This window comes from Ixodes scapularis, unplaced genomic scaffold (genome assembly GCF_016920785.2).
Source record: "Ixodes scapularis isolate PalLabHiFi unplaced genomic scaffold, ASM1692078v2 PGA_scaffold1__304_contigs__length_218370807, whole genome shotgun sequence".
Taxonomy (NCBI): Eukaryota; Metazoa; Arthropoda; class Arachnida; order Ixodida; family Ixodidae; genus Ixodes; species Ixodes scapularis.
In genome coordinates, this window is record NW_024609846.1 from 160857134 (window position 1) to 160873369 (window position 16236).

Genomic DNA, 16236 nt, shown 5'->3' on the forward strand with positions numbered 1-16236 from the left:
CTTGGCGGTTTTTCCGCGTTCATATTGAAAAAAAGAAAATCTGACGACCACAAGTATTCGTGAATTAAACCCAAAGTGCTGCCCGCACAAGCAATCGTGATCCGACGGCGTCTGGTTTTCCTTTCTCAAGGCCACCTATCCACGTTCTCGAACGAACCTACTAGGCAGAAAACCCATACAAAGTGACCTTCAAAACTTTCCCAACTCTCTTGGTACTTCTCCAGTCGCGCTATTTTAACAAGAAAGCATTTTTTTCTGTTAAAAAAAAAAATACAGAAATGCACGTATTGTATGGTGACTTCTGCCCACAGTCCCAGACCGGAAATGCGTCCGACGCGCCACCACCTCGCCGTGACGTAACAAAGCTGAGTTTGTGTCAACGTTATTAGATTAGCTCAGTTACGGAACTGCTCATAGACGCTGCTCGCACGGGCAGTACCCCCTCACTCATCACGTCTCGCCTCCCGTCGCTCGACACGCCGGACGGCTGCTACGATAACTGTAGTGTATTCTATGGAATACACACGTTTTGAAGCACAGCGTCTAGATGGCGTTACACCGTACTCTATGGAAAGCACAGTTATGAAACGAAAATCAAGATGGCGCTTTAAACGACGGGATGCGGACTGAAGTGAGTGAAGGGGGGGGTACCCCCTTCCGCCGGAGTTCCACTACTGAGGTAATCTAGTAACGTGGTTTGTGTATAGTCCGTGACCCCACCACCGCCCCGTGACGCAACACCTAGCAACCGAAGATCGCCGGTGACGTCCCCTTTCGCCACTTTCGGCGCCGCGCAGCGGGACACGGAGGGTGCATCAGTGGGGCGCGTGTTAACCCATCCTGCTGATGGTTTATTAGAAAATAGGAACCCACCTTGGCCTACCCGTACGCGCCGCCTCGCGGCGCACGCTGGCGGCCCAAGTACGCCCTAACCTCGCTGTCCCCCACTGCATCTTGGTAGCTACAGGTGTTACATCACGCCGTAGCTCTCTATAACCAGCCACGCCTGTGCGGCCGCCGTCTCTCATACACACGCGAAGTGACCTGATCTGCTTGGACTAATGAGAAGACAGATTTCGGGAATGTTCGCCCCGAGGAAATGTCCCGAGTGGCTGCATTCATCATGCTTCGTTATATATAACCGTTACGCGGAAGGCTAGCGCGTTTTTACGAGAATCAGCGTGGCGGCCACAGCGATTTCGGCCCATTTTTCTGCTTTGTTTTGTTCAGAACCGGTTTAGGTAAGAACGATTTGTTTCCGGTCAACAGTTTGGTTCTAGAGCACCGTAGCTAGGAGCACATAAACCGAACGTTACGGAATGCGCCACTGTCGGTTTCTATATAGAGGCAAACGCAGCAACGGCGTGCTGTCTTGTAATCCCTGCTGCCGGATACTCGTTATAAACCTTATTCTACTGCCGGGTCTGCACTAGCCGAATTGCCCGTCAACGGGGTAAGCTTCGCACGTCATGTCACAAGAGATACTTCCTGCTATAATTTGGACCTTGTAATGCAGAATCCCATTCGTACGGAAGATTAGTCAGATTTCGCGCTTGCCTGTAGCACGTCATGCAGCTCCCGGTGAAAATTCGTGTCTCAGGTGACGCCAGGTCGTCAAGTCCGGCTGTAACGTGACGTCACGTGACATCGCAGCGTCAGGTCGGGTAACGCTGCCCCACGTGACTTAACACCATGACGCTACCGTGAGGCCATACGACCTGATGTCACGTGATTAATCGCAGCACGCTAATAAAAAAATAAAACATACGTAATGAAAACTGATTATTTCTCAGGCGTGGTAGTTGTGCACATGACGGTTTGATAGATAGATCAAAATATTTCTGCCGATTCCTTTTCATATATGTACAGATCCCCATGCTTCGCGCTCATCGTGTATTAGCGACTCACTGGGAACTCGGCAAAACCTCAGGCATACGAGCCCCACAGCGCGGTCAAGGACACTGTTCCACAGGCATTTCGAACTTCCTAAGAGCGAACAAGCAAGCGGCGCATAGCTTACCTCAATCCACGCAGCCCAGAGTCGACAAATACGCCATAAAACGTAGATTCAAAAATTTATTTGTAAATATTGTAATGTATTGTACAGAATTTTAGGAAAGCCTAGATATTTTTTTTTTGTCACTTTCAATCTCGCGTATACACATTTCCCGACAGAGCACATCTCAAAATTCATGCACGATCTCCAGCGCACACTTCCTTCGCTCCGTCTCCGAAGTCGCCCGGTCAAGGTCGACTCGCGCCAGGGACCGACAGCTGGGTTCACCGCCGAAACTCTTCCGTCGGGTACCACCCTAACCGAAGACGACGGCAATAAATAGAAATAAGTTAAACAGGCGCCTCGACGGGAGAGGCACGACAGGCGCGGTCGCCCGCTCAAAGAAGCCTCCTGACGAAAAAAGGAAAAGAACGCGGAATTCGTGCGACCAAAAACATTCGGCGTCCCCGCGTCGTCGTACAGGCGGAGACGCGCCTGATTTCATCCACTCCAAGGTGCGAAGACTTTGCTATGTACACAACAGGTATAGGCAATGCTCGCGCGTGGCCGGGCCACGCCCGACGTCGCTCCCAAAATGAGCCAACTTGTGCGGCCATAAAAAAAAAAAAAGAAGAAAAAAAAGGAAACGACGTTGTGTTGCGTCTTAGAATGCCCAAAAGGTCTCGCTGCTGACGCCCGACGTTAGGAGGCCCGCACGTCGATCGGCTTTTCGCTCCACTTTCCCCGCTGATTGTGACTGAGCGCCGTTCCACAAATTCGTTTATGCGCGAGTGTGTGCGTGCGCGCGGGGGCTTATTTTTGACCAAAAAACACCGCGATATGGGTAGGTTACAATCATCGGTTATCGTTTGAAGAAAGTGAAGAGTTCATTCTTCTGACTCGGCCGAATTAGCGCGTGTCGAGCGTGGACGTAACTGAAGATCTCAAGAAACTGGACTGTGGCGACCGAACGATTGCTATCTGTTGCAGCACGCGGCAAAAATAAAAACCCAACAGAACGTACACAATTGAAATCACATTTAGAAGTGTTTTTACCTCTGTGTCTCTTTCTTTTTTGTATATCTGAAAGAGGGAGACTTGGAGGAGTATGGGAATCCTAAGAACTGAATTGTTTCCAGATTTTTTTTCCGATTTGAGATTTTCAAAGACCCTAAAGTGTGTCATCAACTGTTATTTCTGTTCGCTGTTCATTTCCCGCCGATTTCAATGGCTTTCACGTTGGCGCTAGAAAATGGAAACGATTACCGGAGTGCGGCTCATGTAACAAATGAAAATGCAACGCGGAAATGTGCCGCCGATGACGAGAAGTATACGCTACGAAGAACCAGGCACGAACAATCGCGTTCCGGGTTGGGCCGAGAACCTGGTACACGCAACGTGACACTGCGGCCGACTCGGAGCTCCCCGCCGACATTCCGGCTGCCACGGAGCCGCGACGGACGTGCGGGCCCTCGGGAGACGCTCGAGGAGGGGGGAGCCGACTCGTCCTCGGCCGTCGGCGCAGGGAAGCTAGCTCGATGCCCGCAACGCAAAGCAGCTACTATCTTGCTTAGAAAACTAGAATCCAAGTGGTCACATATCACAAAGAACGCTCCCTGGAGCTCGAGCGGCGGCTAGGGAGGGGAGACACGCAACTGGGGCGGCGGCATTTGGCGCCTCGGAAAGCGGGCCGTCCCTCCCTCGACGAAAAATAGAAGGGAGGGAACGCCGGCGGGGCGGCGGAGTGCGACGCTCCGCTCGAGTGGTGGTGGAAGCCAGAGTTTGGTCGAGAGAGCTATGCGAAAAGCAACCGAGGCGTGTATCACAACAACTCAATATAGATTTCATCTTCTCTCGTCCGTCTTCTCCTATTCGCAGCTACAGTTGTCCGGCGCGTCCACGGGCTTTGGGATCACCGAAGGGACGAGAAATACTCGTGGAAGTCGTGCTATGTCGTCGGCACTTCTGACTAGACGTCATGCTCGTGGAGGGAGACGAACTGAAAGCGGAAAAGCGAGAAACGAAATTCAAAAAAAAGAACGCGGTCTCTTTTTCGGTTACGCTCGGAGCGAGCATAGCCGAGGACCGCACTCGACTATAGTTTTGTGCGATATTGCGAGAGGTGCGTCGGCACGGCAAGCTAGACCGGTGAGATGCGGGCTGTGTTCGTTCGTTCCACTCCCACGTAGCGTTAGTGAGTCGACACTCTGTTGGACCGAAAACGTCGCGTGAGCTCACAATTTCCGTACACACTGCGTGAAGGCTAGTTCTTCGGAGCCACCGGCGGCTTCGAAAGAACGCGCCCCGGCCTTTAGGGCGGGAGTATTTGTGAGCACCCCGAGGAGACCCCACGTGACTCAGACTTGTGCCGAGGCCAAAAGGAAACAGGCCGAAGGTACTCAATCGGTCTGCCACCGCACGGAGATTGCAGCTCCAACACTGACTAGGCTTTGCGCTCCGAAGCGTTCTCATTGTCAGTTCGCGAGTGGGGCACAGCTGCACGGCGAAGATCCCGCGCTCGGATACGCTTTCGGGGCATGTCCGCGAGTGAGTCGTTAGATGGCGCCACCAGCGGCGCGGCGGCGGGTCACTCCGTGGGGTCCGCGCAAGTGCGGGGAAGCAAAGCCGGACAGCGTTTCCGGTTCCGGCGGCACTAGCTCGGTGGTTTCGGTTTCAGACGTTCCACGACGCTGGTGGCTACAGCTTGTTGACGAGCCCATCGGAGCGGAGACCCCGTTGAGCCAGCAGGTTGCGCAGCTTCTGCAGGTTGTTCTGCGTGATGGGGTCGTCTGGCTTGAGGCGGAGGGCCTCCAGGTAGCTGGACTCGGCCTCCAGGAGCTTCCCGTTCACGTGCAGCATGGCACCCAGGTTCATGTGGCTGGTGACCTCCTGCGGAAACGATGGGCGCCCTTAATTATTCACCCGGGCGGGCCGATCGAAGAGGCTCGACTGACTTCCGCCCAAAGGGAGTTCCAAGCAACGGCCGAAGCTCGGTCTTGCTCGTGCGCAGAATTCACGTCGATGAATCGCTCACGTAGGAAACATTACGCCCAGCGCTATCTGCCGCACGGCGGCATCGATTGCGCGTGGTGAACCGGCCAAACGACCCGAACAATGATGCGTGTTCGATTCTAGGAAAAATATTCGAGAGGGGCGCTTCTCCGCCGGTTGAGTGTCCCTGTGGCGGAGCACGCTTTACAGGAAACCCCCACCTCCCCGGGGATCCGCAAGGGAGGACTCAATAGGCGGACGGAGCCCTTCTCGCATCCGGCGGAAGAGCGTTTCAAACATTTGGCCGCGAGGCACGCGCGCTTTTGGAGACGCCCGTTTAAACATCGGGCGTCCGAGGGTGCCTCGGCAGTCAGAGTTGATCCAGGCCAAGCACGGGATGTTTTAAACTACGAAACGGGGAAAAGTTGATGCTGGAGCAACGGAATAAGTTACGCTAGAGATGGAATGACATATCAGCCATATTGTTTCGTATCATCAAGGTTGCCAGCTGCAATTAGCCTTTGCCGATGTGCCTTATGAATAATGCGCGATGTGATTTCTGTCTTCTGCGTGTTAGCAAAGTTGACGAGAGAGCAAAACGATACCTTAATCAAAATAATAAGTTGGGCTCGTTCGTTTTCCATCTCAACTGATCGCCCAAAAACAAGGACAAGAGGAAGAAGATACAACACGTTGGCGTACTCGCAACTGAACGTTGAATTTGAAAACACAAACTTATAGACGGTTTGTGACACAGCATGTAAATTACCCTAGCCCCCCACTTTTTCAGCAAAAATACAAATTCCTTATCAAGAAGGGCCAATGTTGGCTCGCCGACACACTTACTTGTGCCTCTTGTCTTTATTTCAAAAGCTTCCTGTACCTCTCTTGATATTAAACTTTCAGTCGTGAGTACGCCAACGTGTTGTCTCTTTGTCCTGTTGTCTGTGCTTCTTAGGCGTTCAGTTCAGATACCTCGATAAAGCCCCAACACCGCGTATACTGCTCAAAAAGTCGCATTTCAGAAGCGCAACCGCCGCAAACGGTGCTCGTGCCACTCTAGGCAACAAATCTGCAACGTGCACGACCCACTGGAACGCAAGGGAATAAAATGTGGCACAAACGGACGGGGGTAGGGGGGGTGGGGTGGGGGGGGGGGGGGGGGGGGGTAAGAGCGCGGAGGCTTCGAGCATAGCTTTCAAGTGACTCCAGTTTATACTATTGATAAAGCAGGGAGTTCCCATTCTTTCAAACATAATTTGAAGCTATAATCTGCGAACGTACCCGAGGTCTCAACTTGACTGCGGTGTAGTAGAATGCCTCTGCTTCGGCGTTCCTCCCAGCTTGCCTGAAAGAAAATAAGCAACATTCGATTTGTCATCTCTCAATACTGCGAGCTGCTAACCTGGTTTCTTTGACTCACTTTTTATAAACAGTAATATACAAATTATTTGACCCGTAAGAGTTGGATGCACAAACTGAATTTACACTACACACGTTCCATATAATACAGCCAGAAATCCACTTGGTGCCCTGCATGTTGTCATTAGATGTGGAATGCATTCTCAGGGTCATCGATCCCACTAGGTTTCGAATATTACTACAAGTCAATTGGAAATGTGTTCATCCCCCGAGTGAATCGCAATGTGACCTCCCAGTTTTGTCAAAATGAGAGCGTTCTCAGGTGTTGACCGAACGTGACATCACAGATTGCGTATAATCAACCAGTGAGACATTTTTGACCAGGTCGCGGGTTTACAACCGGCCAATATTTTTGTAAAATAGTTAAGAAATGGCAGAGGGGTAGCAAATAGGCTTACAAGGGCGAAGGGAGGAATCATACTTTTGGGTTTTAATTTCTAGGCCAGGTGGCGCAAGGTGCCGCCCGTTATAAAGGGTACAGCCGTTAGCATTCATCCAGCCGTCCAGAACGTCCGACAAAACTAATTCGGGAGAACTAACTACATTGCTGTTCAATTAATTGATTAGCTTCACACAGAATTGAAAGAACAGCGACAGGTCACGTGTTGATTTTCCCGCTAAATTTAGGGGATAAGCTGAATTTGTCCGAAGGTCACGTGACATGAAGTCATGTGACGCCATTCTCCCGCTAAATTTAGCGGGAAACTGGACTGGTGTTGAGGTGACGTGACAACTTTCCCGCTATATCTAGCGGAGAAACTGAATATCTGTATCGGTCACGTACCATCGTCTCACGTGACGTCAGTCTTTTCGCTAAATGTAGCGGGGAAACTGAATGTGTGTATAGGTCACGTGACATGAAGTCATGGGACATCATTTTTCCGCTGAATTTTGAATTGGCGTTGAGGTCAAGTCATGTCAATTTCCCCTCTAAATCTAGCGAATGAACTGGATGTATGCATCGGTCACGTGATATCAAGTCATGTGACGTCATTTTCCCCGCTAAATTTAGATGGGAAAGTGGCCAGAAACATACCTCAAAGTGGCCTGAAGCTCTTAAGAAAGTAATACCCCTGTCAGGCGGCGTTCTAAAGCTCCTTTTCACTAAGCTCCGTTTTATAATCAGCAAGTCAGCTCGCGATGTTGAGTACGCACCTGCCCTACGGCGTGCGCTGGTTCGCCGATTTTGTAAAGGAGCTTGTTCTAAAGGCTTTTAAAATGCCCGTCTGACAGGCGAATTAATAGCTTTGAAACAAATAGCGAGAGATGTCTCGCGGCCTCTGGTGGGCTTTTGCTTAATGCCCCTTTATTCACCGGACGATGGGAGCTGGTGTACGGTAGCGGAACGACTTGAGGTTTACAAATGAAGCGCGGGTTGTGAATGCCTTCCAACGTGAGATAGCAGTTGATCATTATTTCCGCCAGCGTCCTATCGCACTGCGGTGCAGCGCTCGGTTTGTAGCAGACGAACAGCATTTTCTTCCGAACTGCTACCAGAAAACGTGAGGTGTTTTCTTGTTTTATTTTCGTCTGCCATAGGCCCTTTTTGTCAGACTAACCGCGTTCTTCGCTAGGGTTGGCAAACGAACAGTCAATGCTATTTTTGCTCGCTCCTCGAGGGGCAGGCTAGATCTCGATCGCACTCTCGCAATGACGAAAATCAGGCCCCTGCCGTGTGCGCTAATATCTATCTATGAAGGAGGGCAGGCTTTGTTGAGAGAAAAGAGCACACAAACTCAAGGCTTACCGTAACGTGTTTGCAGCGTTGAAAATAATCTCGTACTCGTCCGGGGCCAGCTCCGCGGCCCGCAGATAAAGCTCCGCTGCTTCTGTGTGCCTGTCTGACTCAGACAAGAATTGACCTGCCAATCAGAAAACGAATAAAATCAATCTAGTGCATTCGGTAGCAATATATTTTTTTCAATTCAAATAAATTGGTACAGAACATTTGCGCAACTTTTGTGAAATAGATAAATGTATACATGTAATTCCAACAAATGTTTCATGCGGTTGTCAACATTATTTTCATGTTTTGCGGAAAATTGGTAAGGATCGGGCCTTTAAGTGAGATCGAAGCTTCTAGGCAGCTGTTCACTGACACGTACACACCTGAGAGAAACGTCTACATTTTTAACAACTAGAAGAAAGCAAAATGGAAAAATCGGCTGGTAATCCATGTCATGTAGGACTGTGCTTCATTGTCGGACTTGCATAAAGCGACGAGAGATATGTTGTATTTCTCTTTCGCGCCGTGCGCGGCGCCACTGGCCGCTCCTTGTCACACTAACCGTTAAACACCTTCACGTGAAAAAGAATCACTTGTCCGATTTACAACTAACTGTCGCGCAAATAGAACAGAGATAACAAGGACATTAGTGTCAATTGGACACGCGTATCTACGACAAGAAGTGTTTTTTTGTGAAAGAAAGGTTCCTTCTATCACAATCGCAAGGGAAGTGCACCATTGCATCAGGTGCGCCAGTATCCTCTTTTTTCAAGCCTTCTCTCTCTCTCTCTCGAAGTGCTTACAGTGTTCTAGTGATAACCGTATAATTTACAGCGTCCGTGGGAACAGAAGTTGAGTCAGACCTGTGAAAATATTAAGTAGACAAATAAACCAAACGCGCGAGACCACAGCCCAAACCCGGCGGAGAAATCAGCACGAGCTCAACACCTTTGCAATAGCTCGAGTACACTCAAAGGACGAAATATCCGCAATTCTCCGCGATAGTAAACGATTAGCAAGGGGTGAAAGGCGTCAGGATAGGTTCTTCCACACCCCGTCGAGATTACATTTCCGTTTTGTTCTGACATCAGAACGCGTCCTGCGTTCGCAGTCGAAGCAGCTCAGGGGCTGCGAGCAGGGTCTCTGGTCTGGACACTTGGCGAAAGAGTCGGCGAGGAACCCGGCGGCCGTGACTGGCCGCCGCCGTACTTGACCTTGGCGGCGGTCAATCACGGTGGTCAAATCCCTCGCCGACTTTTCCCCCAAGTGTCCAGATTAGAGCCCCTAGTATGTACCTGGAGCACCCAATAGGAAATTCAGTTCCGTGTGTATACAGCTGATTCAAAGGCGACTTTTACGTACCGTAATGCTGATAAACGCTGGAGTCGTTGGGGGCCAAGCCTTTAGCACGGAGAAACCACTGCTCCGCTTCGGACGGCCGGTTCTGAAATTGCGGTGTCGTGGTTAGACGCACGGACGGTTTATTTTTGTACGAAATACGAAATCTCGGCAACCAATCTAGGAACGTAAATGTGCATTTGAAGCAGTTTTCTGCTGCTGGAAATTCGAGCATTAAAGGTGACATTTAATTATTTTTGAACTTCCTCCTTAGCTTTCCTCCTCAAATCAACAGCGAAATGAAAAATCACGTGGTCGTGACGTAGTATTTCATCAAATGCAATGACTCCCAGTTTCTACCGTGTTTGTTTAAGCATGACATGAAACATGTAGTCAAATACCAATCTAAAATCATTTATCCCACCCGAAAATTCATTTCATGGCCATTTTGAGTTGTGTATGCTTACTCATCCACTCTGTATTGGGCAGTCTCTAGTTGATAACTCGATGCATGCTGCCTCTCCGATATGCCAATATGGTGTGAAATCAGTAATAAACAAATTAAAAAGGTTCCCTATTAAAAAATACTTCTCTACTCATCTAAACGCCTAAAAAGAGCGTTCCTCCATTTTCTTGCTACTTTTTCAGGTCATACATGCGCGCGTACAGTAACACACTCCATTGTTATAACCGGACTTAAGGGAGAATGCATTTGTACTATTCGATTAGAGGAACACATAACTGTCGAGAGCATTTTAAGTGCATAGATAGGACACGCATTAAAAGAACAAAAAAAAAACTTTAACAGAATAAAGTTTTTTAAGTCAATATTTAAAGGGCAACTCAGCTTTATTTTTGTTTATGAAAAAAAAAAAACAATGCAGTCGTCTTTAGTATCACCTTTTTCCTTGTTGGACTTCGTTCTGTCTTAATATCTCTTAAACTGTCCGGCAAACTTTGCAACTCGCCAAGTTGCCGAAATCGGCTGACTCGAGCGGGCGAATTGAAGCGCAACCAACAGCGCAGTCAAGGCTACGGCGTGGGCGTAGCCAACTTGAAGAAAAACGCCACTTTTTTCCCGTCTTTACTTCTCCGGGCAAGCGTAACGGGTGACGTCAGCAACGTTTCCTCTAGGCGCACAGCGGTGTCGACGTGAACACGCCTGCGCAGCGTGCTTCTTGGGAGCCGTCCGGCCGTTTCGCCGTGGGCCCGCCGTTACCGCCGTCGCACGCGTCAAAACCGCCGTCGTCATCTCACCGTTTGGGATCATTAAGGAGCATTCGTAGAGCGTGTTTCCCCCTCCGCTAAGCCCTCCGTAATGAAGAAGCCGCTACTGCGCCTGCGCGCCGATGGCCTTGACTGTAGGGTTCCCGGTATCGGGGCGGGTTGCGGAGGGCGTTGTGGGACGGCGATAACGGTCTACGATAACTCCCTAATGTCGCTAGAGCCAGCGGGATCGTCCAAAAACCGACCACTTCAACGCTATCGCTCGGCCCCAGCCACGTTGCCGTGGATTTCGCTTACTCTTGGTGAGCCGCTAGCGACGATAGCGAGTTTTCCTAGATCGTTTTCGCCATCCCGCAACGCTCTTCGCACCCTGCTACGATACCCATAACTCTACAGTCAAAGCCATCGGCGCGCAAGCGCAGTAGTGGCTTGTTCGTTGCGGAGAGCTTAGCGGAGAGGGAATCGCGGCTTACGAAATCTCCCTATTGTCTCTTGAAGCGGTATTGACGCCACAAGTCCGCTTCGGTTGGTGGGTTATAAATTAATCTGCGCCCTAATGTCGGGTGATCACGTGGGCAGTTGCCCTTCACCTTTCAGGAGCTAGCTGCGCGTGCCGACGGTCGCCTGTTGCCAGCAGGCTCCCCTGAGTCATACATGCTCCTGCTGCCTTCGCTCTCTTTCACCTCCTCCTTATGGCGCCGAGCAAGGGCGTCGGTCTGCGGCTGGCACGGTCCGTGGTTCAACTCCAACCGAGCCGCTAGGTAAATTTAGCTTGTTACAGTGTATTACGGGTATGAGTACGTTCGATTGGTTATGACTAAGAGAACCTTGTCTTCGGATGCAATCGTCTGAAATGGGCTGTGCGAGCTTTATGTTGCCTTAGCCTACGTGTAACGGTTTTTGCATGACGTCCAGCCCATAAGCACATCATTCGTGAATGGTGCCGAACCAGAGAGCCAGCCGACGTTGGAGCCGGTTTCGATCGTCTCAGCCCCGGGGATCGCGTGTCCCGAGCTCGCGGGTGCTCACGAAGCTCGTTTCAGGAACGATGTCAACTACAACATAATTCATAAAGACGAAAACAGATAAGCAGGTTTTATTTTTTGTGATATATGTTTTATAAAATTACTACCAAGGCTACTGCATAACAGTAAGGAATCGACAGGCTCGGAAGCATCTTCGTTTAAATATATTACAAGAAATTTAAGATGGCTGCTGTCTGATCACAGCCCTAAATAGAACGCAAGTAAAGTAGACCGGCGGTGCTGCTTGCGCGGTGGTCACTTCGTGTGTCTTTCCGACAAAGGTGGTCACATTTCTGCTCAAGTTTAAGAAGGGAGGATTATCGCTGGAATGCACCGGAAGCAGAAAGCACAGCGCTTTCTGCCACGCCAGTCAAAAGCGGTGCGTTTCTTTTTTTTTTTAGCATATTGGTTATGCTTGCATTTTACATCAGTTCATTTCTGGTAAGGTCACAGCAACGCTCGAGCTGAACGGATTGTTAGACTTTAGTATCACTCCAAGCTGTCCTGCAACGTCTAATGTTTTGTTTTTAAGTGGGAGCTTCAACATGTGCCGGAAGCTTGCTTAACCTATCTGTGTTCCTGTGGCAAGCTTGCCTGCGTATCTTCGCCGCAGACATAGTATTGGCATTTGGAACTCACCCACTTGGAGAGAAGCTTGGCGTACGTAAGGTGCGCTGGAATGTGGTCATTCTTGGCTCGAAGCGCCTCTTTGTACCAGCGTTCAGCCTCTGTGTACTCGCCGAGCTTGAAGTAGGCTTCACCTGAAATCGAGTGGCGCTCATTAGCTTATCTTAGATGCAATTTATTGGCACACCTAAAGAGCTTATGATAAAGAATGGGATTGCTATGTAGCTTGATCTTACTTCTTGCTTGTTGGTCTGAACTGTTATTCTTAAACGAAAATTGTCACACACACAAAAAAAAATGACTGCATAGCGGGTGGCAAGACAGAACGAAAGTAGCTTCATAAACAAAATACTTCGCGGATCCCTGCCACGAGGGAATTTAGCGATCTATAGCTAACTTCCCTCCTGGCGGCCAATTTCAGCAGTGAACTTGCCGGTTATTCATTTGAACTATAAGTTCGGCCACACCCGTCCAAACATGTTTATAAGTAACCTACGTGGCCTCAGAGGTAGGCGAGCGTTGTAGAATTAAACGCCATTCGTAGGACAGTGGTGATTGATTGGAAACCTTTAAAGCCAATAGAAAAAGTTGTTTCTAGCTCCAAAAGGGAGGGGGGCCCCCTCCCTTCTCCCCCATTTATTTGCAGCCGCTTAGTGCCTAAATATAAATCGAACGGGGGTATAGGTTGAGAGAAACGAAAACGTAAACAATCGGTAGACCTAAAACTTGTTTTCGGGTAAAAGACAAACCGGAGTAGTGTGCACAGGCCTCTCTATCAAAAACGCTTGGAGCTCAAGGAGAAAGGCCAGGGGTATCCTTCTGCTTACCCATCATATTGTACAGGGACTGGGGTTGATAGTGGTCCGGCATCTTGGCGACCGCTTCTTGGTAAACTCGAATAGCCTCCTGGAGCAGAAAAACAAAACAAAAAAACTCGTGTTTACCACATATCAGTGTCACAATACTCTCGTAACGTTTGCGTGCGTGTTAAAGTGAGTGGGCATCGCTAATCGCGTAATGCAGAGGCCTCTTCTTGTAACCATCGCCAATATATGGAATCAAAATTCTGTCAAACATGGGGCTGTGTGCGTTGATATGTGAGCGTATGTCACATCAAGATCAGCCTTGGATTAGATAATGGTGCCTGTTTCCATGAACATCAACCAAATGTCATGCTTCACGTTCCCTTTCTTTAGAGGAAAGTAACAAGAAGCAATGTTTTGCCAAAAACAAAAAAAAAAACAAAAAAAAAACATTTCGTCATGAAAAAATTTGCGTCGAAAGTTTGCTCGCATTTCCGCCAAGCGGCATGAGATGGCGCACTACGTCTAGGGTAGCAGGAAGCCTACGAGAGCTACTCGAGAAGCCGTCCCTATTCGTGCACACGTTCGAAGACCGCGCGGCCCGCGACCGCGCCTGCGCGATGACCCCAAACAGACGGTGCACCTGCCGAGAGGTGCGCAAAGCGCAAGCAAAGCTTGTCCACTTTGGCAGGTCTTGTTGAGACACCAGACTGTTCTTCCACCGTCTCCCAGACAAGAGGTCAACGGTCGTACTGCACTGGCTGAATTTCTCATCTACAGCAGAGATATCAGACGCCCCTGGGAGTAGACTATAGCTTCCTGCCGTCTAAAATTATATACGATATTTACTTTTTAAAACGCTCATACATCCATTGGAACGTTATCTTTTAACTGGTTTCTTTTTTGCACAAAATACCCTCTACCCACTCAGTGCCCTTGTATATTCTTATAAGGCACTTTGGAAGGTATACTTGATGTATATTTTGTCAACTAATAGTATACTGCTGATATAATTTCGGTGTAGATCTCAGTTGCCAAACAATTTCTCGTGTGCAGCAAACCCCTAATAACGAGGTAAACACTAGACGTCAACATAGTAAGAAAAATGAAAGATGTTTACGACTCTTTTTAACGCCGAATTAGAGGGCAGCTCTTGAAGTGGAGGGGAGGGTACGGAAGGGAGGATATGGCCTTCCTCCCCCTTCTCTCCTGCTCTTCTCTCATTTAGCAGGAACTTTTCGCTGCATTTCCCGCTAACTTCAGCGGAAAAAAATCCACGCTAAGTTTAGCGTGAAATTTTCCCGCTAAATTTAGCGAGGAAGTTTTTTTTTGCAGAATTTAGTGGGGAAATTTTTATGGTAAATTTAGTGGGGAAATTTTTATGGTAAATTTAGCGGGGAAATGTTTCCACTAAATTTGGCGGAGACATTTTGCCACTAAATTTAACGGGGGATTTTTTCGCTAAATTTAGCGGAAAAATATCCTCCGCCTCCTTCTCTTTTGTGACGTCACACGTGACATCACGCAAGACGTCATTATGCGAAACGTCCCATAATGCAACGCGGGGTTACGCCGACGGCGAATGCGATACACCTGACAAGCCGGAAACGAGCGCCTAAGAGCTGCGCTTTAAAACAACCCGGGAGTCGAGGTTTTTCTTACTATATGTTGAACTACCACCAGCGCGTTTGCGCCCTAACTTTCTGTTCAATAAAAGAGTATTTAAAATATATCAAATCACAAGCAAGATACTGAAAATGTATCTTCAGCCTACAGGACCAGTCTTGTACACATTACAGAAAAAAAAATTCATCGATTACAATTACAATTATCCTCGGTTAAAAAGTGTTCGATTAGAATACCTGATTATCTGAGAAGAAAAGTAATCGGCGGCTACTTGAAAATGGGACCTTAACTTTTCCGATTACTTCAGACTTTCAAAGCGAAATATTTGTTTATTGCCCGTTTGAAAACGGCTCCTTTGTACTGTCCATTATTTGATTAGAATCACCTAACTATAGAACTACTCATGTTTTCAATCCACCAATTTTGGTAAACCATACTGATGTCGGAGACTTGGTTCCGAAATTCCTTGGTAGGAAACTTGTGCAAACAAAGGGCATCATCAGGAAAGGGAGAGGAAATAGTAAGTGTTCCAAGTAATTTAAGTGGTTCCAAAGGTAAACAGATTACTCTCGCGATTACTTCGCAATATACATGTTTACATGATTGCAAGATTATTCCAAAAAGCAATCAATTACGAGCAATTTGATTACCTGTGATGAGTACTGTTTGAGTCTCGACGGAACATATACTTTACGTGTACTTTCTTCTTTTATAAACTATGAAATTAATAGATTTAGAGTTATATACAACTTCTCACAAAGGGCGAACAGGCAGACATTTTTGTATATGGATAGTGGTAGTGATGTATAGTGAGTGCTTCGTTCGTGTTCTTATTTGTCTTTTAAAAAGCATGCATCGACAGAAACGTCAGAACAGTAGAGCGGTATGGGCCGACAAGTTTTTCCCAAAGAGGGCACCATCATTTTCAGAAAGATGATAGCCCGAGGACGCTTGACGAGTGTGTTCAACCAAGGGCTCATCAGGATACAGGAACACTATCCTCGATTTAGTGGTAAATTACGTAAGACGTCGCACCAATCACCTGATCTAGTATTGACGCCTCAGGATAGCTTGGCCAAGGCAGGTGATTCTTTGATAAAAATAAATAAATATTTTAGCTCACTCACTCCGTTGCCCTTCACCTCACAAGTACGTCCTACCCCCCTGCTGTTACTATTTTAAGGCTAAAATCTCGCAGTAAAGTCAACTTGCGAAACTACTCTTTTGACGATTCGGGTTCATTTAACCCACCATCTTAAGTACTTCTACAGGAAGTGCAATAAAAAAACGAGGAATTCTGATTCTACACACTAAAAGTTGACATCACTGGAAACAGTAGAAACAACAAGAAAAAAAAAATGCTTTTTTTAATAACCCAGGCTCAGATAATGTCGAATTTTAATTTTTGGTATAATTTAAAGGTGCATAAAAATTATTTTGCGAAAATAAAGTAAA

The 16236-nt window shown here is 48.1% G+C and overlaps 1 protein-coding gene across 1 annotated transcript in view; it reads right to left on the reverse strand.

Annotated features, from left to right (window-relative positions):
- Positions 1-2059: 2059 nt before the first annotated feature.
- Positions 2060-16236, reverse strand: part of LOC8051218 (protein O-mannosyl-transferase TMTC2) — a 384277-nt gene continuing 370100 nt past the window's right edge. Inside the window, exons 9-14 of the mRNA XM_040505150.2 lie at positions 13180-13258; positions 12365-12486; positions 9498-9579; positions 8157-8271; positions 6272-6335; positions 2060-4885 (exon numbers count right to left, since the gene is read on the reverse strand). Of these exons, the coding sequence (XP_040361084.1) occupies positions 4694-4885; positions 6272-6335; positions 8157-8271; positions 9498-9579; positions 12365-12486; positions 13180-13258 (654 nt within the window). The 3' untranslated portion in view covers positions 2060-4693. The remainder of the gene's footprint in view (positions 4886-6271; positions 6336-8156; positions 8272-9497; positions 9580-12364; positions 12487-13179; positions 13259-16236) is intronic.